This window comes from Somniosus microcephalus, chromosome 2 (genome assembly GCF_052327205.1).
Source record: "Somniosus microcephalus isolate GS21.2 chromosome 2, FLI_Smic_1.0, whole genome shotgun sequence".
NCBI classification, from domain to species: domain Eukaryota; kingdom Metazoa; phylum Chordata; class Chondrichthyes; order Squaliformes; family Somniosidae; genus Somniosus; species Somniosus microcephalus.
In genome coordinates this window covers 302,751,706-302,774,327 of record NC_140988.1, presented here as the reverse complement: position 1 = coordinate 302,774,327, position 22,622 = coordinate 302,751,706, and the positions used below count along the sequence as shown (strand labels likewise).

Genomic DNA, 22,622 nt, shown 5'->3' with positions numbered 1-22,622 from the left:
GCTCAACATGTTAGTACACACCGAATGTGCCATCGGGAAGCTTACAAAAAAAGTATGGCACTGCAACTGAAATTAATTTTATTAACATTACCACAATATATAGGCCATAACCGGCAAATTGTATTTTCAGGAACACGCCCATAAGTGGTGGGGACAATCTTTAAATTTGTGCCCTTGCGATACTGTCTCTCCACAGTAGAAACAATGGCCTGGATTTTGCGGTTGTAATGTCAGCAAAACTGTCTGCGTTCGCCGTCATTACCTTGTGAAACTGACAGCAACTTCTGGCGTCTGCACAGGTGCAGTTAAATGTGGAAATCCAGAAGTTGTTCTTGGTGATTCCATGCTCCTCCACAGGGAAAGTTGTTGATGACCCTGCAGATGGCAATCTCTTTGAAATCACTGAACTGGCGAGAACTTCAGCTTTAATGTTGTAATATCACAGTTAAAAAAACCTCAAAGTTAAACCCTGTTCACTGAGGTAAAAGCTTTTATAGATATGTCAAGAGAAAAAGATTGGTGAAGTCGAGCGTAGGTCCCTTACAGTCAGAATCAGGGGAATTTATAATGGGAAACAAGGAAATGGCAGACCAACTAAATACATAGGTTCTGTCTTCACAAAGGAGGACACAAATAACCTCCCAGAGATGCCGGGGAACATAGGGTCTAATGAGAAGGAGGAACTGAAAGAAATCAGTATTTGTAGGGAAATGGTGTTAGGGAAATTGATGGGACTGAAGGCCGATAAATCCCCAGGGCCTGATGGTCTGCATCCCAGGGTACTTAAGGAAGTGGCCCTAGAGATAGTAGATGCATTGCTGGTCATCTTCCAGAACTCGATAGACTCTGGAACAGTACCCATGGATTGGAGGGTAGCTAATGTTACCCCACTATTCAAAAAAGGTGGTGGAGAAAAAGCGGTAGTAGGGAAAATGCTAGAGTCTATTATAAAAGATGTAATAGCAGAGCACTTGGAAAGCAGTGACCGGATCGGACAAAGTCAACATGGATTTACAAAAGGTAAATCATGCTTGACTAATCTACTGGAATTTTTTGAGGATGTAACTGGTAAAATAGATAAGGGAGAACCAGTGGATGTGGTGTATTTGGACTTTCAGAAGGCTTTCGATAAGGTCCCACATAAGAGATTAGCGTGCAAAATTAAGGCGCATGGGATTGGGGGCAAGGTATTGACTTGGATAGAGAACTGGTTGGCGGACAGAGAGTTGGAATAAACGGGTCGTTTTCCGAGTGGCAGGCAGTGACTAGTGGGGTACCGCAAGGATCGGTCCTAGGACCCCAGCTGTTCACAATATAAATGATCTGGACGAGGGAATTGGATGTAATATCTCCAAATTTGCAGACGACACAAAGCTGGGTGGGAGGGTAAGCTGTGAGGAGGATGTCGTGAAACTCCAGTACGATTTGGACAGGTTGGGTGATTGGGCAGAAACATGGCAAGTGCACTATAATGTGGATAAGTGTGAGGTTATCCACTTTGGTGGCAAAAACAGGAAGGCAGATTATTATTTGAATGGCAATAGATTGAGAAGGGGAAGTGCAAAGAGACCTGGGTGTTATTGTGCACCAGTCGCTGAAGGTAAGCATGCAGGTGCAGCAGGCGGTTAAGAAGGCATATGGTATGTTGGCCTTCGTAGCAAGAGGATTCGAGTACAGGAACAAGGACTTCTTGCTACAGTTGTACAGGACCTTGGTGAGACCGCACCTTGACTATTGTGTGCAGTTTTGGTCACCTTACCTGAGGAAGGACGTTCTTGCCATGGCAGGAGTTCAGCGAAGATTCACCAGGCTGATACCTGGGATGGCAGGAATGACGTATGAGGAGAGATTGTGTCGATTGGGCTTATACTCACTGGAGTTTAGAAGATTGAGAGGGGATCTCATCGAAACCTATAAAATTCTGTCAGGTCTGGACAGACTTGATGCAGAAAGGATGTTTCTGATGGCTGGGGAGTCCAGAACCAGGGGTCATAGTCTAAGGATAAGGGGTAAGCCATTTAGGACTGAAATGAGGAGGAATTTCTTCACCCAGAGAGTGGTGAACCTGTGGAATTCTCTGCCACAGAGGGCGGTGGAGGCCAGTTCATTAAATATATTCAAGAAAGAGTTGGATATATTTCTTGAGGCTAAAGGGATCAAGGGATATGGGGAGAAGGCAGGGACAGGGTACTGAATTTGGATGATCAGCAATGATCTCAGTGAATGGTGGAGCAGGCTCGAAGGGCCGAATCGCCTACTCCTGCTCCTATTTTCTATGTGTAGCTGGGTTTTTAACGGTGTGTTATGTCATAATTACTGCTGAACAACCTCTGGGTCTGAAAAACTAATTTTATTTGTGGAATGTCAAATTTTTCCATGTGATTAAAAATTCCATATTTCAATAAACATTTTTTCAATTTTGTAATATTTGTTTCTACCTTAATCCCATGTGTATGTTCCAATCTTTATTTCATGTTCAAATTTATTAAAAGTGAAGGATAATCAGTGCATTTTACTTCCTGGTTTGCTGTCTGAGAATTTTTCAATGTGATTAGCTGCTTAGCCTGCTTGCTGACATCACTGCTGGACACTGGACATTCCCTAGACTTGGCGGCAGAATCAAATTAATGTCTGGAAAGGTGAAATCCACGCCACAGAGATCGCTCGGTCTTCTTTGGGCCGCTTTCTTTGAGATCAGCTGTCACTTCGCCGCTGACTGCAAAATCCGGGCCAATGTGTGTCTCTTTACATTCTAAACCTCAATCTGGTCTCATCAGCTTTAGTGAGGGCGGAATGGGTGAGGGGAAATAGTTCTAACTTTTCAAGTCTCTCTCCATAACTAATCTTTCAGCCCAAGTAACATCCCAGTGCATCTTCTCCATTGCTATTTATTATTCCTATAATTGGGTGCCCAGGATTGTATACAGTACTCCAGCTGTGGTCCAAATAAGGATGTATAAATGCAACATTCTTACTTTTGTATTCTATTCCATAAGGTACAAAACCAGGGATTCAGTTTGTCTTTTTGCAGACTTGTCTAATTTATGGTGCCACATTTTAATGACCGGTCTATCAAATTCCAGGATCCTTCTCCTCTACTCCACTTAAAATTCTTGTAAGGTGTAATTCCTTTCCCTATTAAAAATATATTACTTAACATTTCCTGCATGTGCCACCTATTTGCCCATCCTGGCAGCCTATCGTTGCACAATTTTCCATGCCCCCATTGCCATGTATATCTCTGTATGCCCAACACCGAGGACAACGTAACAAATCTGAACTTTTTTGGCCCTCCAACCATCTCTCTATCAATGTAGTCGCATCACCCTTAATTCCAGGTGCTGTTGTCTTTGATTTAATTCTTTTATGCAGCATCTTATCAAATCCATTTGAAAATCCATATAAACTACATTTCCTTTAATTTCTTCAAGAACTTTAAGCGCAACCTGAATCTAACAGTTAGCCTGCCAGCAGGTCCTTGCATAAGTGACAGGCACAATGTTTAACACAACTTTCCATCTGCATAGCCCACAACTGAATTTATTTTGAAATTGGTTTTGTTTTAAATATAAATCCATGCTGACAAATGCTTGGTTATTTAATTCCATATTGTAGACTCTCTGGTAAATTACCAACAAGTCTAACAGGCCTATAATTGCCTGTCATCTTCCGGTTTCCTTTTTTTTGAAGTGAGTGGCTACATTTGACGTCCTTCAGCATAATTTTGCTTTCTGCAGAACTTTGGAAAATAGCCTCTGCTATTTGTTTCATCAGTTTGCATCTTGAGGATCCCATCAGGCCCCAGTGACTTGTGTACCTTGCGTTTGAGTAACTTGTGTTTGAGTGACTTTAGTACGGATTATCTAAAAATGAAAGTGAGCTAAATAATAGAGCAAGGGAATCTTTTAACCCATCTAGCTCATGAGACCTATAATCCTCTCATCACAGCTTCTAACTTCCTCTTGAATGATTCCAGAGTTTTTGCCTCCTATCCAGAAGACCATTCCAATTATTAATCTGATTTTTTTTCTTGAGGATTTGTATGGGAAATTATGGCGCTTTAAATGAGTGTACCTGCTTGTCCTGATGCTGATTTATTTAGTTGTTGAATAAAGCGAAGATCAAAAAAAAACTTGTATTGCACACAAACAGTGGATAAACTGGGCAGAATGAAAAATGTTGAGACAACTGCACATTTTACAACGCAGTAATTTCTCTTTGAAGTATATTCAACTCTGCATTGAATTCCAGTGAGAACATTCTGGCTCTTTATGTATAACCTGTACTTTATTTTCACATGCTTTGAATTTATCAACTCTTTTGATGTAGGTGTTCAGGATAAGCACATCAATCTGAGCTGATCAATGGATCTTCAGATGTGCAGTCTAAACTGCTGAAATAACTTTTCTTAATTTGGAAGACGGTGAATTTTTTTCTTTTTGTGTCCCTCCCCACACCCTCAAAATACATTCTGCCACTTAAATACTAGATTTGAGCTAGAGTCTAAACCAACTTCAAGTCAGATTTGGTCCATCTAATTCAGACTAACATCTGTGCTTATCCTTAAGTAACAATGCTGATTGTTTACAGGGCTAAACTGAATTAAATAGTGACTAACGGAGAATTGCTTCTTTGCGATTGGTCGTGGAACACTTCAATTTGCATCATTCTGTAAATACCTTTTGAATTCACTTAGTGTGTCTCAACTGTACAGAACCTTCAACCCCGCAGACTACACAGATTCTACAACAAATGATGGTTTTGGGGCAACGTCTGAAATGTGGGAGTCGAGTCAAAATGATGGAACGGGTAGGAAAATATCCGCAAACATTTTATGTCTCGTGTTGCAAAATTTATACAATTGTTCTGTAAAATAGCATGTTTATTTCACTTCCTGTTTTCCAGGTGCTTGGAGGAATTCCATGGAGGACTGGGTTACTGAAGACTGGAATGAAGATGTAAGTGTGAGCCACTTGTATAGGAATACTGTATTTTTCAGCAGGCATTTAAACAAGCATCTGTGCTATTTATAGAACACCAGTTAACAAAGTTATGCAGCTATACCACGGCTTATGGGCCAGTGCAGTGTGTTAACTCAGTACTAGCACAAGAGCCAATATTAACAGTTTTGTTTCTTTACTCCAGTTGTATTGCACCTCCTTATACAATTGGTAAAGGTATTAGTTATATTTAGCTGTGAATCAACAAGTATTTCATTCGTTTTACTTAGTCGAGTTTTTCTACTGCATGCATGGAAAAAACCTGTGTTCTTTGAGAGATGCAATTCAATCTTGTAGCAAGATTAGTACTCTGTAGTAAATTTAGTTCTGTTGAGAAATGTGCCATTGGATCCACAACAGCTGTTGATATGTCTTGTGATGTGGCAATGTCATCAGTAAATTCTATCTAGGGGTAGTTACACGATTTCTAATCCAAGTATATTATTGTTAAATAAGCTATTTAGTTAGTACACTAGTGACTTGTGGCAGAGTTGCTAGTTTTCTGGGGGATGGGGAAAGTAATTAAGTGACACTCAGCTACTTTATCTCCAGTGCCTGGAGTGTGGTACTTGTATCTTGTATGTCATTGAATCTACATGCTACTTTTACACTTGCAGAAACTGTTAATTTAAATATAGTTTTTAACCCAAATTGTGCACTTGCCAATAACTTGAGTAATGGTCAGTTTTATCTGGAGTGCATGCAAGTTGCTTTGTAAGTATTGCTTATATCTAAAAATACCGGCATCTGGGATTGAATGGAAAGTGTTAGCTTCCAATAGAGAATGACAACTTAACTATATTGTGGATCTTTTTGGTGAGATCATCTTGCAAATCTTTGTTTACTTGGAGAATATGGCTGAGTTCTCCGAAGCACATGACCAAGATTTCATTGGTGCTACAGTAATTTGTTTTCCCAATTGATTCCTGGAGACATGCCATTAAAGCAAGTCCTGGAATCTAAATATTGCAAAGTAGTGTAAAAACACACTCTCTGTCTAACACCAAGAGTAATTAAATATCTGTCTTTGGGAAAGAGAAGGCACTAGTTTACTTGAAGTCGTGTACAGTTCAGTACTTGGTTTTTGTGGGTTTTTTTTTAAACACTCTTGGGCAACTGAAGAATACAGCTTTCCTTACAGCTCTAATGTATGTCAGCACCTTTGTTGACATGCAGTGAAATAAATAGGGATATAATTACAGTTCACATTTCACAACTCGTCTATTATCATGCCTGCTGCTAGTTCCTGAAAATCTTCAGGCATCATAGACTCTGCTTGTTCTCTGGGATAATCCATTGGGCTTGTTCTCCGGGATAATCCATTAGCTGAAGTGTATTTTTAAGGGAGTAAAGTGTCTCTGGTTTCTGTGATAAGCTGATACTACTTCATTTTGTCATTTGAGCCCCTGACTTGAAATGTCTGTGAATTACTGCATATCTAGATTAGACAAATATAGCTACTTGGTCGCTAACATGTTTTTGTTATTGAACCTCCATTATGATCCACACTACAAAATTTGTCAATACTTGTGACTGACGGTGATGCATTAATCCTCCATGACCTCTCTATAGCCTTCAACTTGGTTGCCCACACCATCCTCCCCAAGGCCTTTTCCTTTGTTGTACAGCTGATTGGAGTGCTGCCGCTTGGCTCCACTCCTACCAATCAAATTGTAGCCAGAGTATCTTTAGCAATTGCTTCGCTTCCCATCCCTGCACTGTTGCCTCGAGGTCTCTTCCCCAACCCCCAAAAAAAACCACGGCCCGGTTCTCTTCCTGGTCTACATGCTGTCCCTTGGCAATTTCATCTGCTGACATGCGATCAGGTAGCACATGTGCATTGATGACTCCGAGTTCTACCCCTCCACTTTGGATGCGCTGCAATTTCCCCCCATTTATACATTGGGAAGACCGAAGCTGCCATCATCTGCGATTAAGAACATTGAGTCCATAAATGGACCAGCAAAGTCGATGTGCACCCTTTGCCAGGGAGATGAGGGCCACTCCCATGGATGTAGAGGGGCCTGTGGCGGAGCATTTTGGACCTTCTGGCATCCTAGGCAGCTCTTGGTCATGTCTTCGATGTCTCCATCGATACCTGGCCACCATACAAACGCCCTAGCTAGGTTCTTCATTTTCACTCCACCCAGATGCCCCTCGTGAAGCTCCTTTAGCACTTTATCCTGGAGTTTGGGTGGAATCACCACTCTGGATCCACACATCAAGGTTCCTCGGCACACTGACAGCTGTTCTCCTCTTTGCGAGAATGCTGGCAACAGTGGTTCGCCATGTGCTGGCCATCCCTTCATTGTTAAATCGTAGACCCGTGAGAGAGTAGGGTCATTTCTGGTCTCCCTTTCAATGGCAGAATTTGTCACCGGTAGACATTCCACTATGGTAGAGTGGAATATTTCTACTGGGTCTACTGTAGGTGCCTCTTCTATCGTTGGCAACGGCAGGCGCGATAAACCGTCAGCATTCCCATGCTGTTTTGACCCTTTGTATTCAATGTTGTATTGGTGTGCCCCTAGAAAAAGGGACCACCTCTGTAGTCTTTGTGCCGTCATAATGGGGACACCTTTCTTAGGGTTGAATATGGAGATGAGGGGTTGATGGTCAGTCAGCAAGGTAAATTTTTGTCCGTGTAGGTAATGGTTGAATTTCTTCACTCCCCATACCAGGCTGAGTGCTTCCCTGTCCATCTGGGAATAGTTACGCTCAGCTGAGTTCAATGAGCGTGACGCAAAAGCTATCGGCCGTTCCGAGCCATCAGGGAATCTATGGGACAATACCGCTCCTATGCCGTAAGGGGATGCATCGCACGCCAGTCTGATTGGTAGTGATGGGTTGTAATGAGCCAAAACTTTCTCGGATGTGATTAAGTCTTTACATTTATGGAAGGCACGTTTACAGTCTTCGTTCCATTTCCAAATCACTCCTGTGTGTAGAAGATCATTAAGAGGGTGTAGAATAGTTGATAAGTTCGGTAAAAATTTATGATAATTTATTAATCCCAGGACTGACCTCAATTGTGAAACATTTTCAGGTGCTGGGGCTTTTATAACTGCTTCAATTTTTTCAGGTGACTTATGCAACCCTTCCTTATTAATTAAGTGGCCACAATATGATATCCGATTTTGGAAAAATTCGCACTTGGGGCGATTTGCTCGTAGGCCCCGTTCTTTCAGCCGAGTGAGCACCTGCTCCAAATTGGCAAGGTGCTCGTTGTCGTTTTCTCCTGTTATAAGGATGTCGTCTAGGTAGCATTGAGTCCCGGAATCCCTTGCAGGACTTGCTCCATAGCTCTTTGCCAGATAGCTGGAGCTGATGCTACTCCAAAAACCAGTCGATTGTACTGGTACAGGCCTTTGTGTGTGTTTATTGTGAGATACTTTTTAGAGGTCTCCTCAACCTCCATCTGTAGATATGCCTGTGCCAAGTCAATTTTTGTGAAACATTTCCCTCCGGATAGTGAGGCGAAAATGTCTTCTATCCTCGGAAGAGGATACTGTACCGTGTGAAGGACCGGGTTTACAGTCACCTAGAAGTCCCCACAGATGCGAATTTTTCTCTGTTCCTCAGAGTTATTTTTCAATGCTTTTTTCATGACTGGAACGATGGGTGTTGCCCATTCGCTCCAATCTATTTTGGATAATACGCCTGCCTTTTCCAAATTCTCCAGCTCTGCCTCGATTGCCGGACGTATTGCGTATGGCACCGGTCTTGCCGTAAAAATTTTTGGAATTGCTGCATCTTCCACTTTTATTGAGGTGGTGATGCCTTTCAAGGTTCCTAGTTTCTCTTGAAACGCTTCCTTGGCGTTGGCCAAGATGTCTTTTAATCGTTCAGGTATGATGTCATCATTGTTTTTTTCCTTACTGGTCACCGTCAGTGCCTGAATGGAGTGCCAGTCTAAACGTATCTTCCTTATCCATTCACGTCCCAACAACGGTGGACCACCATCTTGTAGAATGTATAAATACAACTTTTGTATTTCTTTGCCGTTGTATACCACAGGCACCTTTATTTTTCCTTTGGGGTATACTTTCTGCCCCGTATATGTTTTTAAGATAATGGATGTGTCTTTTAGAGGTATATGCGAAAATAGCCTCTCGTAATCTCGTCGATTTATTACGGTTAGAGCTGATCCTGTATCTAGCTCCATTTTAACTGGGGACCCTGCTATTATGAGGGTAACCCAAATGGTCTGGTAATCTTCATTGGCAATTACATTATGTAATTTGAGAGAGCTTAGTCTCTTGTTCCCGGAGTCGCTATCGCTCTTCTGGTCTTTGGAGCGACTGTCCGTCATCATTTGTACCTTTCTGTGCTTTTCCTTATTGATTCTTTTCCCGTTAGTGGATTTTTTATTTTCAGATCGGCATACACGTGGAATGTGTCCCATCTTTCCGCATCGCCTGCATGCTTTTTCTTTGAACCAGCAATCCCTCTGGTCATGGTTGGATCTGCCGCAGCGATAACATCTCTCGAAACCCCGTGTCATTTCATGGGTGCCGAAGTCCTGTGGCCTTTGCTGTATCTTTGCCGCTCCTATTGCACTGAAAGCCTTGTCCAGTGTTAAATCTTTTCCAGAAGGTACCTTTTTTTGTGTTTCTACACTTAGGGGATCGCAGATGAATTTGTCTCGCAGAGAATCTGCCAGTCCTGCCTCGAATTGGCAGTGTAGGGTATCAACAATCTCCTCAAAATTCTTGTCCATCGGTTCGGCTGGAGTGATTAAGTTGCGTAACAGCTTGTATGTTTCTGCGCCCATTAGATCCAGAAGCACTGAAGCTTTTTTTTCATCTTCTATTCCATTTGCGGTGCAAAACACCTCCACTCTTTCTACATATGTGGTCCAATCCTCTATCTTGTTATCAAAAACATCAATATTGCCAAAGTTAGGCTCTGTTTCGTTATCAAAAGCATCAATATTGCCAGACTTGGGCATTTCAAAAAAGATATGGCGCTTCCCGTGCTTTTTTTTTTCTCTGTAGCAACGATATGGCGCTTCCTGCGCTTTCCCGCCGCTGCTACCGATAACAACGCTGTTTTACTGTGGTTTCCGTTTATTCACTGTTGGAGACTCGTTCCCGACGGAGGTCTAAACGCTGACCTGCTTGCCGCGCCGGCCGTCTCCCGAGTGCACCCTCCCAGTCCGTTATTGCTTGCCTCCGATTCAGCTGCCTGTCTCAGCTGTAGAGCCCGCCGCTGGAGCCCCAGCCTGACGCCCAGGAAGGATTAGCGCAGTACCTGCCACCAGCTTGGCCAGCTGGTGAAACCACAGTTTCTATTACTTCCTTGAGTCTTCTGGACGCTGGAGGAATCGATGTCCTTGAGGTGCTGCCGAATTGCAGGTAAGTCCGTTTCCACTTCGTCGCCACTGTAGTGTCCGTGTGTAGATAAAGACACTGAAGACAGGAGTTGGTTCATAGGTATTTACTAAGCAAGTCTGGGGGGGGGGGGTTCTAAAGGATATACACAATACACAGGCTTATATAGCCCAAGTGGCAATTACCGGCATTACGCACACCTGGGGCTCTTAAAGGCACATACACCACAATTGCTCTTAAAGGCACATACACCACATCTTCCACCCTCTAAACTTTAGCTCAGGAATAACTCTGCTGCCCATATCCTATCCCACACCTATTACCCTATCGTCACTTAACTATAATGGCTATCTCGTTCTCCTCCTCACCCCAACACTGCCAAATTAAAATTCACATTGTGAAGTGTCTTGGTACATTTTTCAATGCTGTATTTACTTTGAGCTTTTATCTGGACTTCATATTGCCATATGTTTGACAATTCTATCATCTCACAGGGGGGGATGGGGGGGGGGGGAAGAGCTATGCAATACTGTTTTCTTGATTGATGGTAGAAGATTGGGCCATGTGTTTTACAGCTTTGAACTCTAGTTTCAAGGGCCCAATTTTGTAAGTGCAAAGTATGAAAGATCTTTTAAATTGACATGATAGTGACCAGCAATTTTTTTGCTTTCAAACCTTAGAATTAATGTAATATCCATGTGCCTGTGTATTACATTTTACTTAGCCTGACATGAATGTATAGGGATTGAAGCATTTGCTCAAATCACTATCTATGCTAGGTGTAACCTGTTCACCAATACTGAGCTAATGGTGATCCCATGACTTTGCTGCTCTTGTTGCTGATGGTTATCTTGGAGACAAAAAGCATGAGCTCCTCATCTTTGGTATTTGAAGTGAGGGTCGAGGGTGGGGGGGGAAGGGGAAGAGAAAGTGTTAAGTGGATAGTTATCCATGAGGGGTTGCGGAGAGCAGGAGTCCACAATTGTCCTTTTGGGATGATTCTGAAGCAGTATCTGCGCAATTAGCTGATGCCAGCGAGGCACGTTGATGCTTGATCTGGTCGAGCCAAATATGATAGTTGATGAAACTTAGTATTTGCTCCACATGTTACTTTTTTAGTTCATATTTTCTGGCTCCCATATTTCTGTTTTTGTAGGAATTTTCTTAAGTTTCCAAGTCACATTTCGCAACACAATTCAGTAGGCCACGGGAAATGTTGAAATAATAAATTGGTGCTTGAATAACAGCAAAGACTTCAATTTTGAATATCTGTCCCACTGTTGTGGACTACTGACCAATATTTTAGTTCTATAAATTTGTAATGTAACGCATTACTATCTTGGATTTTGTTTGTCGTCTTTAGTTTTCATTTTAATTTGGTTGCGAAGATACAATTTTAGCTGCTATTTGCCAAGTGTCTGCTTTGTCCGAGTCCGAACATTATGGGCTCAATCCCCTCTCCAGGGATTGAGTACATAATTTAGGCTGACGTTTAAGTGCATTACTGAAATGGTGCTGCAGTGTTGGAAGTGCCATCTTTCATATGAAACGTTAAACCAACGTCCACCTGTTCGGGTGTATGTAAAAGATCTTGTGGCCCTATTTAAGAAAGTAAATGGGGGTGGGGGGGGGGGGGGGGGGGAGAGAAGTGTTCTCCCAGTATCCTGGCCAACATATATCCCTCAAACGTCCTAAAACTGATAACCACCTCTTGCTGTTTGTGGGACCTTGCTGTGTACAAATTGGCTGCTGCACTTGCCCCTCAAAACAACAGTTACTACACTTCAAAAGCCATTTGGTGTGAAGCATTTGGGACACGCTAAATAAATGCAAGTTTGTTGCTTCCTCCTATTAGTATCTTGATGCAAATTACATTATCTCAGCATTGAGATTATTCTGTGTGTGGGAAAGGTAACCTCCATGTACATATCCACACATTTGCAGTATTGGGTGAGGTGGAAATAAGGATGTGTCTGAAGACTCGAATACCTGGACAACTTTGTAAAAGGGTTTTAAAATTTCCTACAACAGTGGAGGCTGTAATTTGCAATTTCCATGCACTGAATTCCCAACCGTAGTCATGTCACTGTAAGGATTCTAATAGGATTCTTTCAAGAGACAAAAAAGTCTAAATGAGATCGAGTCACCAGCCATCAGCTATTTTGTGGTATTGTGTGTGTGAGGGCATCTCTACACCCTCTTAATTAGAGATGATGAATGGAATGGAGACTTGGAGAAAAAAATACATTTGAGTTTCCCTTTTAAAAAGGAACTTAGCATTCAAGTTTTAATGCCCAGATCCTAATGCAATATGCTTAGCAGCTGTATGATTGCAGCAAAACTACTGAAGGACCTTAAGAAGGACCACTGTCCTTGCATTTTTTTAAAAATTATTTTTTGTTTGAAGATGTTTATCCAGTGGGATTTGCATGCAAGGCATGTATCACATTATAGAATCAGAAGTTTACAACACAGAAGGAGGTGATTCAGCCCATCATGACCATGTCTTGTTTTTAAAAAAAAATCATATATACTTTATATAAAGGTCAATTTTTATTTCAGTTTGCAAGCCTCCTTCTAAACATATGCATATGTAGATTTTTAAGTTCCTGTACATGGAGTTCAATAAGCAGGCAAGCTTGAACATTGTGGAAAGCAATTCTTAAGTGTTGTATTGAAGTCTTAAACGAGCTGTACCATCTGAAATTTTTTACTTTGATCTTTTCCCCTTTTTGAAGGAGTTGACCCTTTTTTACTGAGTACAGTTCCATGGGAACTAGGCATCTTCCAGTACCTTGCCCAGGTAGCTATCATTCTTGTATAGACCTTGGTGAGTGTGAGCTGCTTGACTACAAGGGGATATCACAGTGTGCCTGCTCCTGTTCTTAATGTCCACATGTACACTTCCAGAAGGGTTCACTGAGTAGTGATCCATAGCAGGAAGCCTGGACAACTTCCCTTAGCTGATTGTGGCTCCTCTTCAAATTCTTCGGCTGAAATCAGCGAACTCGGCACAAGCAAGGACTTGAACCAGAGACCTTTCTGATCTATATGGCTCAGCCACTCGTGGATAAACTCATTTACCCACGGAGCTTGTCTGAAGTGTGTTTTTAAAGTAGTTATTGCAGCCATGTTGTCTTAGATTTGTTTTGTTGACAAAATAGAGGCATGCGTAATCCTTTTTAACTTTAATGAATTCTTTAAGCAGCTTACAGAAACAAAGGTCTTTACAGCCTCCACTATTGTAAGAATGGACAACCAAATCACTCCAGGACCAAGGTATGAAATGTAGTCCTATTTTAACATGGATTAACAAGTTAACATATCATGTAGAGAAACTTCAGAAAAGTATAAGATATTGCCACTGGTATATTGTAAGCCAGCCTCTGAAATTGCTGAAATTTGAGATTGAGGATACTGCACAGAATGGCAAGTGCTTGTTACAACTATGAGTATTACTAGCCAAATCAATATCTTGAGCTGTCAAATGACCTTCTGAATGTGTTGTGATTTGAAGCTGGGACTCAATGTTGTGTGATTCCAGTTAAACTCTCTGCATTCATTGCTTACTTGAATTGACTTCTAAACCCAAAATTTAAACCAAAGCCTCAGTTCCAGTCAGATGCATCCATTATTCACAGTTCATCTTCCCACTGTATCTAGATCTGTAGGTCGAAGCTAGAACTTCTTTAGGACAAAGTTGGATGTATTCTCGTCTTTGAAGTAACCTTTTCAAATAATGGGCGACATTTTCTGAAGTTACTCAAATTTGTGCAGTGTGTCAAGGTGTATAACTCATCAAAAACTCTAGAAAAGAGATCATGTTTGGAAACAACTCAGCTAGCAGCTGTGAATGTCCTAATTGCTAAAATTTGGATCTTCTAGTTGCTCACTTGCCTTGGCCAGGGACATAGATGATTTATAGAAGAATTGTTATCTCTAGTTTATTGCTTACAACTGTTCTGCTGAAGGAGGCTATGCCATTGAGTAGTTTGCAAAAGGTGCAACGTTGTCATTTTAACTTTAAAAAAAAAAAAAAAAACATATTTGTTTTCTGCAGGAGTATATAATTAACACTGCAGCATGCTTAAAAACTTAAAATATAGTGAACCTGTAAAAGCATGGGGCAGGATAATTTTTACAATCAACTCCCTGCAGCCCATACACTATGCAGCCAAGAATGCAGTCCTACTTCCACACACATGGCATAGTAATCACTAGGAAATGCAACAGATACAACTTGGCATCTTCACCTCCCTCCACCCAACTTTCTAGTTTTTGGAGTTTTCATTTTACTTTATTTAATGGCTGTGATTTCATATTGTGTACCCATGGGTCTTCAAACTTTTATTACTCTTCACCAGCTAATGTCTGGTACCTAGTCTTATTTTCACAACAGAATCGAGCCAGCCTTTGGTGTGTTCACTGCCTTTTCCTCCTGCCCTAACCTTTGCAGGGTACTTTGCTAACAAGCATGTGACTGAAAAGTTTATACTAAACTTTTAAATTGGTTAGCAATAGTTTTAAGAATTAATTTTTGGGAAGTTTTTTTTTAGAAAAAAACTGACTCATTTTTGGTGAGCCGTAAGTCAGGTTTATAAAGTTATGCTGTTTTTTAAATAAAAATCTAGAGTCTGAAATGTTACAAGTGCCTCCTGAATCCGTTTGCAGTCCTTGCAGAACCTGTTAAAAGGTCTGAAAATAAACTTATTTTTTTTAAGCACTGATCTAGCAACATTGCTTCAAAAACCCTCAACTGGTACTGTAACAGAAACCAACTCGTGTGAAGCACCCCAACAGGCAAACCTCACTCAGTCACTGGTGTTCACTAATTCCCAACATGATGATCCAATTTCATCGGTGGAAGGAAACTCCAATGCTGTGAATTCCTACTCTCAGAATCTGGTAAACCAAAAAAAAACAAAATTACTATACATTTTGATAAGATACTTGTTTGCTGTATAAATTAGAGCTTCTAAAAATGACGCTTTATAGACTTTTTAGATGTATGTTCTGTTAGAGTTGTTTTCTCCTTCAGAACGGGTCTTCTGCAGCACTTGGGTTTGACCTTCTATGTTCTTTGTAATCAGAATTTTTAAGTAAAGCATGTTCCTTCATGTGGAATCTGCAAACTATGCCATCAATCTTTTTCCCTCATCTGTGATTGCAGTCGAATGCTGCTTTGTTTTTTTGTTCCTTGGTATCATTATCTCACCCCTCCCTACTTATCTTGTTTCTAGATGAGGAAGTTTTGATCCCATTAGTTTTGTGATGGTAAGGCTTGTAGTTTTGTAGCTTTTGCAAAAACATTTCTTCTGTGTTTTTCTCTTCTAGTATGACATAAGAAGCTGGTGGGATTCAAGTGTTGCTGATCCTGTGATGCTAAGTTTCCACTGATGGATTGCCACAATGACTTTGTCCTGGGCCAGGGTCAACTTGGAGTGGGCTGCTCCATCAGAGAATTTCTTGAAGTGGGCCTGGGACCAGAGGAGAGATTGTCCTTAAGGGACACTTCCTTGATACCAGGTGCTGCACCCTCAGCAAAGAGGACTTTAGCATAATCATTGGGCCCTTATGGTATTTGAGCATCTCCCTCAGCTGTTGAGAAGGGGTGATTGTCTCATGAGTCCTTGCCATGGTAAGGACTAAGACTTGTGGACAACAATTTGGAAATGGGGTTAAATAAATCCTTCCTTCCTTCCTTCCTTCCTTCCTTCGGGTCCCACACTAGATATAAGGTGCTTCAAGCAGGTGTTTCATTCCTCTTTCTGGTTGCCTCTGATCCTAAAGATGAAAAGGCCTCTTGTGTTGAGCTCCATTGCATTCTGAGCCAGGTTTAACCAAGTATGCTCAAATATTTTGAGAGCTGGGGATTTGTTGAGGCTATATTGCATAACCAACACAACTTTATTTGCAGCTATTGTGTGCTAAATTCAGTGTTTTGCACAAGCGCAGACATCAACAGTGTGCTTGCTCTTCATTTAAGGAACTATTTTTTAACATTTTACTTGCATATTTCAATCTGCCAGGCATAGCGGATGGTGTAAATGGCTTGTGAACCAGTTCTGTGAACTACAAATTGTATCATAAATTTGATGAGAAAGCTGAAACTGTGTGACTGAAATACTAAATAAAGTTACATTACATATACTGGAAGCAAAATTTTAATTTCTTACCAATGGGGTTGAGCCCATGCTGCCAAATGATCGTCAATTCCCCCCCCCCCCTTTCCAAAGCTGCAATTCTGCTTTGAAAACTACTGGAATATTTAAGTCATTAAAAAAAAAAAAAAAAAGACTGGTTAGCATTGTATTTGATTGTGTGGATTCCTCTACTTCAATTAAAAAAAAAAAAAAAAAAATCTGAGATTGTAAGCTACAGATGACTGTAATATGTTCAGAAAGTCAATTGGACAAATAATGCACCTTTGGAAGCTGAACTTGTTTTGAAGTACATCATTGCAGATTGGATTGTAAATTAGGGACCAGAAAATTGGTCTCCTTAAAGGTGGGACTGGAGAAAATGAGGGAGGGAATAAACAAACAAATTCTGCTCCATTTATAAAAATGCTGAAGGACAAACTCCTGAATAGCTTAATGGATAACTGGACTGTATGATGGCGTATAGGTGAGTAATATAGATCTTTGAGTAGGTTAACCTCAGCAATGGGGTACAGTTGGCCTTAATTTCCCTTGGCTTGGGGGGCAGGGTACAGTTGGCCTTAATTTCCCTTGGCTTGGGGCGGGGGGGGGGGGTGAAATTTGGCAATGTTCCCATCCCTGATTGCTGTTCAGTCATTCCTTCTGATGGAACTTGTGTGCATGTTGGGCCAGGATAAGATTGGAGTTGGCTGTGGTGGTCCCTTCTTGCCCTGTGTGTAGGCATGACCTGTTGACATCTCCCCAAAACAATTCCTGCTCATTTGTGGTAAATGCATTATTCTTTAAGAGTGGCCCCTTCATTTAGCAGAGATTGCTGATACATCCCTCCAGAAGGGATATCCTGATGTGGAGAAGTATAACTTTATATATAATACTCTACTTTTGTAGATGCATTATGAGCTGCCCTACATTGTATTTTGTAACCACCTATAGCTTTTCTCAAGGTGTTTAACCTTTTGAGTAATGTGTGCTTTGACATTTTTAGAAAGCATTTGGGACAGAAAACATGGCAAATTGTGTTAAGTGCTGTATACGCATTGTTCGAATTTTTTGAATCTATAGGTACAAAAGTGCTGTTGCGGTTTTTAAGTATTCATTGGACAGCATGCGTGACTTATTAGACCAGCTGTTAAGCAGTTTGTGTGCTAGGCAGACTGATTTATGTACTTCTCAAGTAGCCAGACATCTAATCCAATTGCAGAATATTTGCAGCATTACTGACGAGTCCAACAATGAGTTATATCCATGAATAACTCTAGCCAACAAGGTCATAGGCTTTGGTAATTAGCATTTCCATTGTTGCTCTTCAATGTTTTCTAAATACACAGCTGTCAGTACTTAAGAATTGGGCTCCAATTTTGCCGGGATTTCTGACTGGGAGGGCGTAATGTGTAATGAGCTTTATATGCTTAACTATATTCCAGGTCAATGATTTGGACATATCCATTATTTATTCTATGGTAAATGGGAACATTAAATGTGAGAAGGCAAAAGTACCATGTGAGATTTTTGAAAGCTGTCATGTTACGACAGTTTGCACACAGCAAGCAATCTTTACAATATGCGAGAATAGTCGTATGCCATATTGTTCGCATGCTCCTCTTTGACGATTGACAATTTACCACTGAGATTTCCTGAAAGTGTCTTTGATGTCATTTCTGTGCTGATATTTAAATTCTAGCCAAAGCAACTGATTTCATTGTTTACTCAAAAGACAAAAAGAACCATGAGCTTCCCATGGTCAGTCATCAAAGTGTCTAATAATTACGGCAGCAACATTTTTAATTGAACATTTTCAGAGATGTTCAAATTTGTCCTGCAATGTATTACCGCCATCTAAATGTAATTTCAGTCAACTGTTTCAGCAATGAAACAACTGTCCTTTTGAAGCTTTGATTTTTATGTCTGAAAATGTGGATATTAATTTCACTGGTCCCGAGATACCAATGCAGTTCACTGGTGCAGTCTAGGATTGGTATAGAAAAAGGTATGAGTTGCTGGTATAAAAAGCTTTAAAGCATCTATTGATAGGCATCCAGTTAATTGATGTAGAATTCCCAGTTTTTGCTTTTTAAAAATTAACCCCTTTTTAAGCTTTCTCGTTGATCCTTAAAACTCGTGTTGCCAATTGTATCAGGTGCTGAGTTTCTGGATATATATTTCTTGTGATTGTTGAACTCTACTCCGCACTGCTGTGTTTAGTATAATTTTCATGGGAGGGAGAATTTCTCATCACTGGGTTTAGATTTTTATGCCAACTAACTTTGGAGGCTCCGGGCAGTGTATTGTCTGTCCATTACTGTGATGACCAGAAATGCAGGTGCTGAATTTGAGGGTTTCTCCCTGTTCAATTCATCCAAGATTGTTTTCAGGCCACTGGACATGGGTACTGGTTACTTGACCAATTCAGGGTGTGGTGGTAGATTAATTTTGTAAATATTTTATATTGGCTACTTCATTTATTTGTGACCTTAGAATAGCTGAGAATACTGTTCAACTTTTATTTTTCAGAATACTTCAATTAAAAAGTTAAAATAATTAATTTGAAATGTAGAAAGATGTAGAGCATTTTTTTTTGGACTCCCAATGAAGTTGTGCACGCATACACTCATTTTCTCTGCACCCTTTCAGTCTCGTGGCTCAGTTGATACTCTTAACTCATTGCTTTACTTTTATAGTTTCAATGTAAGTACTGATTTGTGTACAATATATTTTTTTTAAATCTGGTCATTTGGCAGGTATGAAGAGGAAAAAAATGATTAACCACTGGAGGCTCAGTAGATGAAGCTTAGTTGAACTGTAAGTCTCTAGTTAAACAGTCATTCCACAACAGACTCCATTGTAGCTCTGTTTCCTGAAAAGTTGGTGGATGGAACCTAACTGATGCTTCCTTGTTTTGCTTTTCCCTTTTTCTTTCTACCTCTCCTAAATGGACAATTAATTTCAAGGCCTTCTAATGCCACACAAAATGACCCATGGATAGCCAATTTGCCTTTCAAAACTATGAACTTTCTTTCCTGAGCAGACCTTGATAGATATTTCATTCACCTGAGAACTGACTGTAAACTGACCAGGAAATGAGCACTAAACTTCAAAATTTATACCATTTTGAGTTGCAATTTGAATCTCAGTAACGGAAATCTCTATTTTATGAAAGGAAAAGGGGCTGCAGCCTCTCATTGATAGAAAAATCCTGCTCCTAGGTAAACACTTTCTGTACTCTGGACTCTTCTTGAGAATCATTTGTCTTAATACTTCCAGGCAACGTATGGAAAGTTGGCATTTTTTTCCAATTTCTTCAGACACTACAACTAACAGCAAAATTCAAGTTTGGGAAAGAAAGAAAAGTGAGAATCTGTTAATTCTGATTTGGTATGATTTATGAACTGATTATGTTTGTAGTTATGTAGTTACGTTCCACATTATTAAAACTCTTTTCCAAGCCTAAGTAACTGCGTCTTTATAGTGATTAGGTTGGATTTTGAATGTTTGTTTGGACACCATAATTGGCTTATCCACTTTATTTCCATTCATTCATCTCAATGTAATTGAAGTAGTTTTTCAACAAATCAATTATGCAAATCACCTTTGAAAATCTGTCAAATTTGAGATTTGTTTTAAAATGGTCCTATATCTACTCTGCCAACATTTAAGTGCATTTGATTTGGGTTCTGTGTTTACTATTTCTTCTGCGGACTTTTGCACTCCAGCAAAATGTACCATTTTTAACCAGTAAAAGCTTCCATTGACTTTTGAATGCTTTCCATCTTGAGTAGGTAGTTTTTGGGAAGGAGTGTGGTGAGGTAGATAGGAAAAAATAATTTCTCTGAAGTCAAATCCAAGTGCATTTGAAGTACCTTTCTGGGAGGGGAAACGATGCCTAGTGAGAGTATCCGAATTTTAGGATTGCTGTGCAATTTCTATACTTTCAAATTGTGCAGGAGAAGCTTTTTAACTAGCAAAGATTGTATTTATCCAGGCCTAGCAATTTTGTTACTCAGCAATAGCTGAACTAGTGATCTGTGTTGGTGTCAAGTCTTAAATGTTTTGCATTTATCTTGCCCTTTTTGAAATTTTTGTTTCATGGCATGAATGGGATTTTGTGAAAATAGCCATGAAGAACAAATTGAATACTTACCTGGCTGATAAGTATTCAATTTGCTCTTCTTCATTTGCAGAAAATTCCATTCAATTAAAGAAACCTGCATATGATGTAAATATACTGTATTAGAACAGTTGAAAAAGTCTTCTAAATTGGTAACTATTCTGTGCAAAAAAAGTTGCATGAAATACTTAAAGCACAAATAAAATGATAGATGGGTAAACATACTGTTTAAAAAGTCTTCTGAATAGCTTGCATAGAACATTCCTGTGCTCTTCAAAATATGTGTGGCAAAGTGAGGGTGAGAATTGTAGGTGTGGAATATTAATTTTGTAATATTTTATGCTTCTCTGAAAACTTAACTTGTGGTTTTTGTTTTTTTAGTCGCCTGGGTTTGCAGAACTTGCAGCTACAAAGATTGCCAACTCTTCAGGGTCCCCAGGGTCCCAATTACGTGAGCAGTTGAAGTCCTCTGGTTTGGTAGAGATTGCTGCACAGAGCAGAGAACCAAGTAGCAACATGCATTCCTGGGAAGTGAAAGCAACTTCACAGCCAACAGTCCTGAGCCAGTTTGGTCAGTATTCTGTCATTAACAATTGATACCTGGGTTTCTAGTATTTATTTGTGCCAGTAAAGGAATAAAATTTGTCTGCTTTAAAACAATATCCTTGCTGTATTTCTGTTTTTAAATGTTTTTTCTGATTCCAACACAGTTTTTGTAAGTAAAATCTCACTTGTGACTGCACACACATAATAACAAGGTTGATTACGAGGCCAAAAGTAGTCTTGGCAAAACAGAAATGTTATCACTTTATTAAATATTATTTGACAGTTGTGTAAATGTGTGGTTGGAAATCGTAGGCAAACCACAGCAGTGTAATTTAATTAGTACAGAAACGTGTCTTCAAAAGCTATGAACTGTAGTGTTTTCATGGAACTGCAAGAACTTGTTTGTGACATGAGGGAGCTACAACAGGAGAATAGTAATTGGAAGGGAGATGAAAGGGTAACAAATATAAGCTTTGGAAGGAATATTATAAATTGGGAAATTGAATATAGGATTAAATACATTTCCATTGTGTGATGTGTATGTATAATATACTCAAACTCTTAAGTTTCTAAAATTTAAAGCAGTTTTTTGGGCATCTTTCAGACTTCAAGACCCAGCCTGAGCCTTCACCTGTTCTGAGCCAGATGACCCAACGACAGCAGCAGGCCTCCGTTCAACCAGTATTAGATACCTATTCCTCCCAGATCAAGTTAAGAGAACCTTCTCCTGTTGACAGCACTGCTGCTAAAATGACACAACTGCTACCCATCTCCACAGACAATCAGGTAGCCAATGCTCAACAGTCTCAGCAAAAACAACTTAAAACCCAAAAGCGGAAGATACCGCCAACTTCTAAAGTAAGTTGAGGAACAGTTTTGCCATACTTGTGAAAGCTACATTTAACTGGATTGGCACAAAAATGTTTTAACTTGTCATAACCATTTTGCCCAGAAATAATAAAGGTTTTGTGATGGACCAACAAGTTAATAGTCCAGTGTGCTTTCCGTAGTAGGACAAGTTTCAGTTAAGTCTCCTGTGGTCATGTCTTGTTGGGAAGGGTAGAGCAGAGGCTGGATGCAGCAAATCTTCCTTTAGATCACCTGCCTGTTTGCCTCAAGGTCCATTAGAAGAGGCCTTCGAGCAAGTCATCGCCCACACAAGTGAGCCACAGAATAGTGCTTGGCTTGGGCTGTGGAGTAGGAAAATGGTGTTAAATGCAAGAATCCTTCGCTTTAACACTTTTTGTATCAATTGTCTACCTGGAGGGAACTGTACATATTCATCCACTGTGCTCAGCACTATGCCCTGCTAACATTCTTCAACAATGTGCTCAAGCGTGTCTTGTAGCTGCATATTTGTAATGCTGTTTTGAAAAGTGAGAAACCAGGGAACAATGATGCCTAAGCTAAAGGACATAAGTTAACATATTGATTTGAAGCACTATTTTTGAGTTTCTTGGGTAATTTGGGAAGAGCT

At 40.2% G+C, this 22,622-nt stretch overlaps 1 protein-coding gene across 12 annotated transcripts in view; it reads left to right on the top strand.

Moving 5' to 3' along the window:
• LOC147123499 (ubiquitin-associated protein 2-like) overlaps positions 1–22,090 on the top strand; it is a 59,842-nt gene extending 37,752 nt beyond the window's left edge. For 3 of the 12 annotated variants that reach the window (XM_085973807.1, XM_085973818.1, XM_085973812.1), the window contains exons 8-13: positions 4,697–4,809; positions 4,906–4,958; positions 13,539–13,612; positions 15,055–15,238; positions 20,981–21,170; positions 21,750–22,086. In XM_085973807.1, coding sequence (XP_085829933.1) covers positions 4,697–4,809; positions 4,906–4,958; positions 13,539–13,612; positions 15,055–15,238; positions 20,981–21,170; positions 21,750–22,012 — 877 coding nt within the window. In that variant the 3' untranslated portion in view covers positions 22,013–22,086. Of the gene's footprint in view, positions 1–4,696; positions 4,810–4,905; positions 4,959–13,538; positions 13,613–15,054; positions 15,239–15,667; positions 15,860–20,980; positions 21,171–21,749 lie in introns of those variants that run through there. The other 9 variants (XM_085973850.1, XM_085973845.1, XR_015074593.1 and 6 more) reach the window with 8 other exon arrangements.
• Positions 22,091–22,622: the final 532 nt, after the last annotated feature.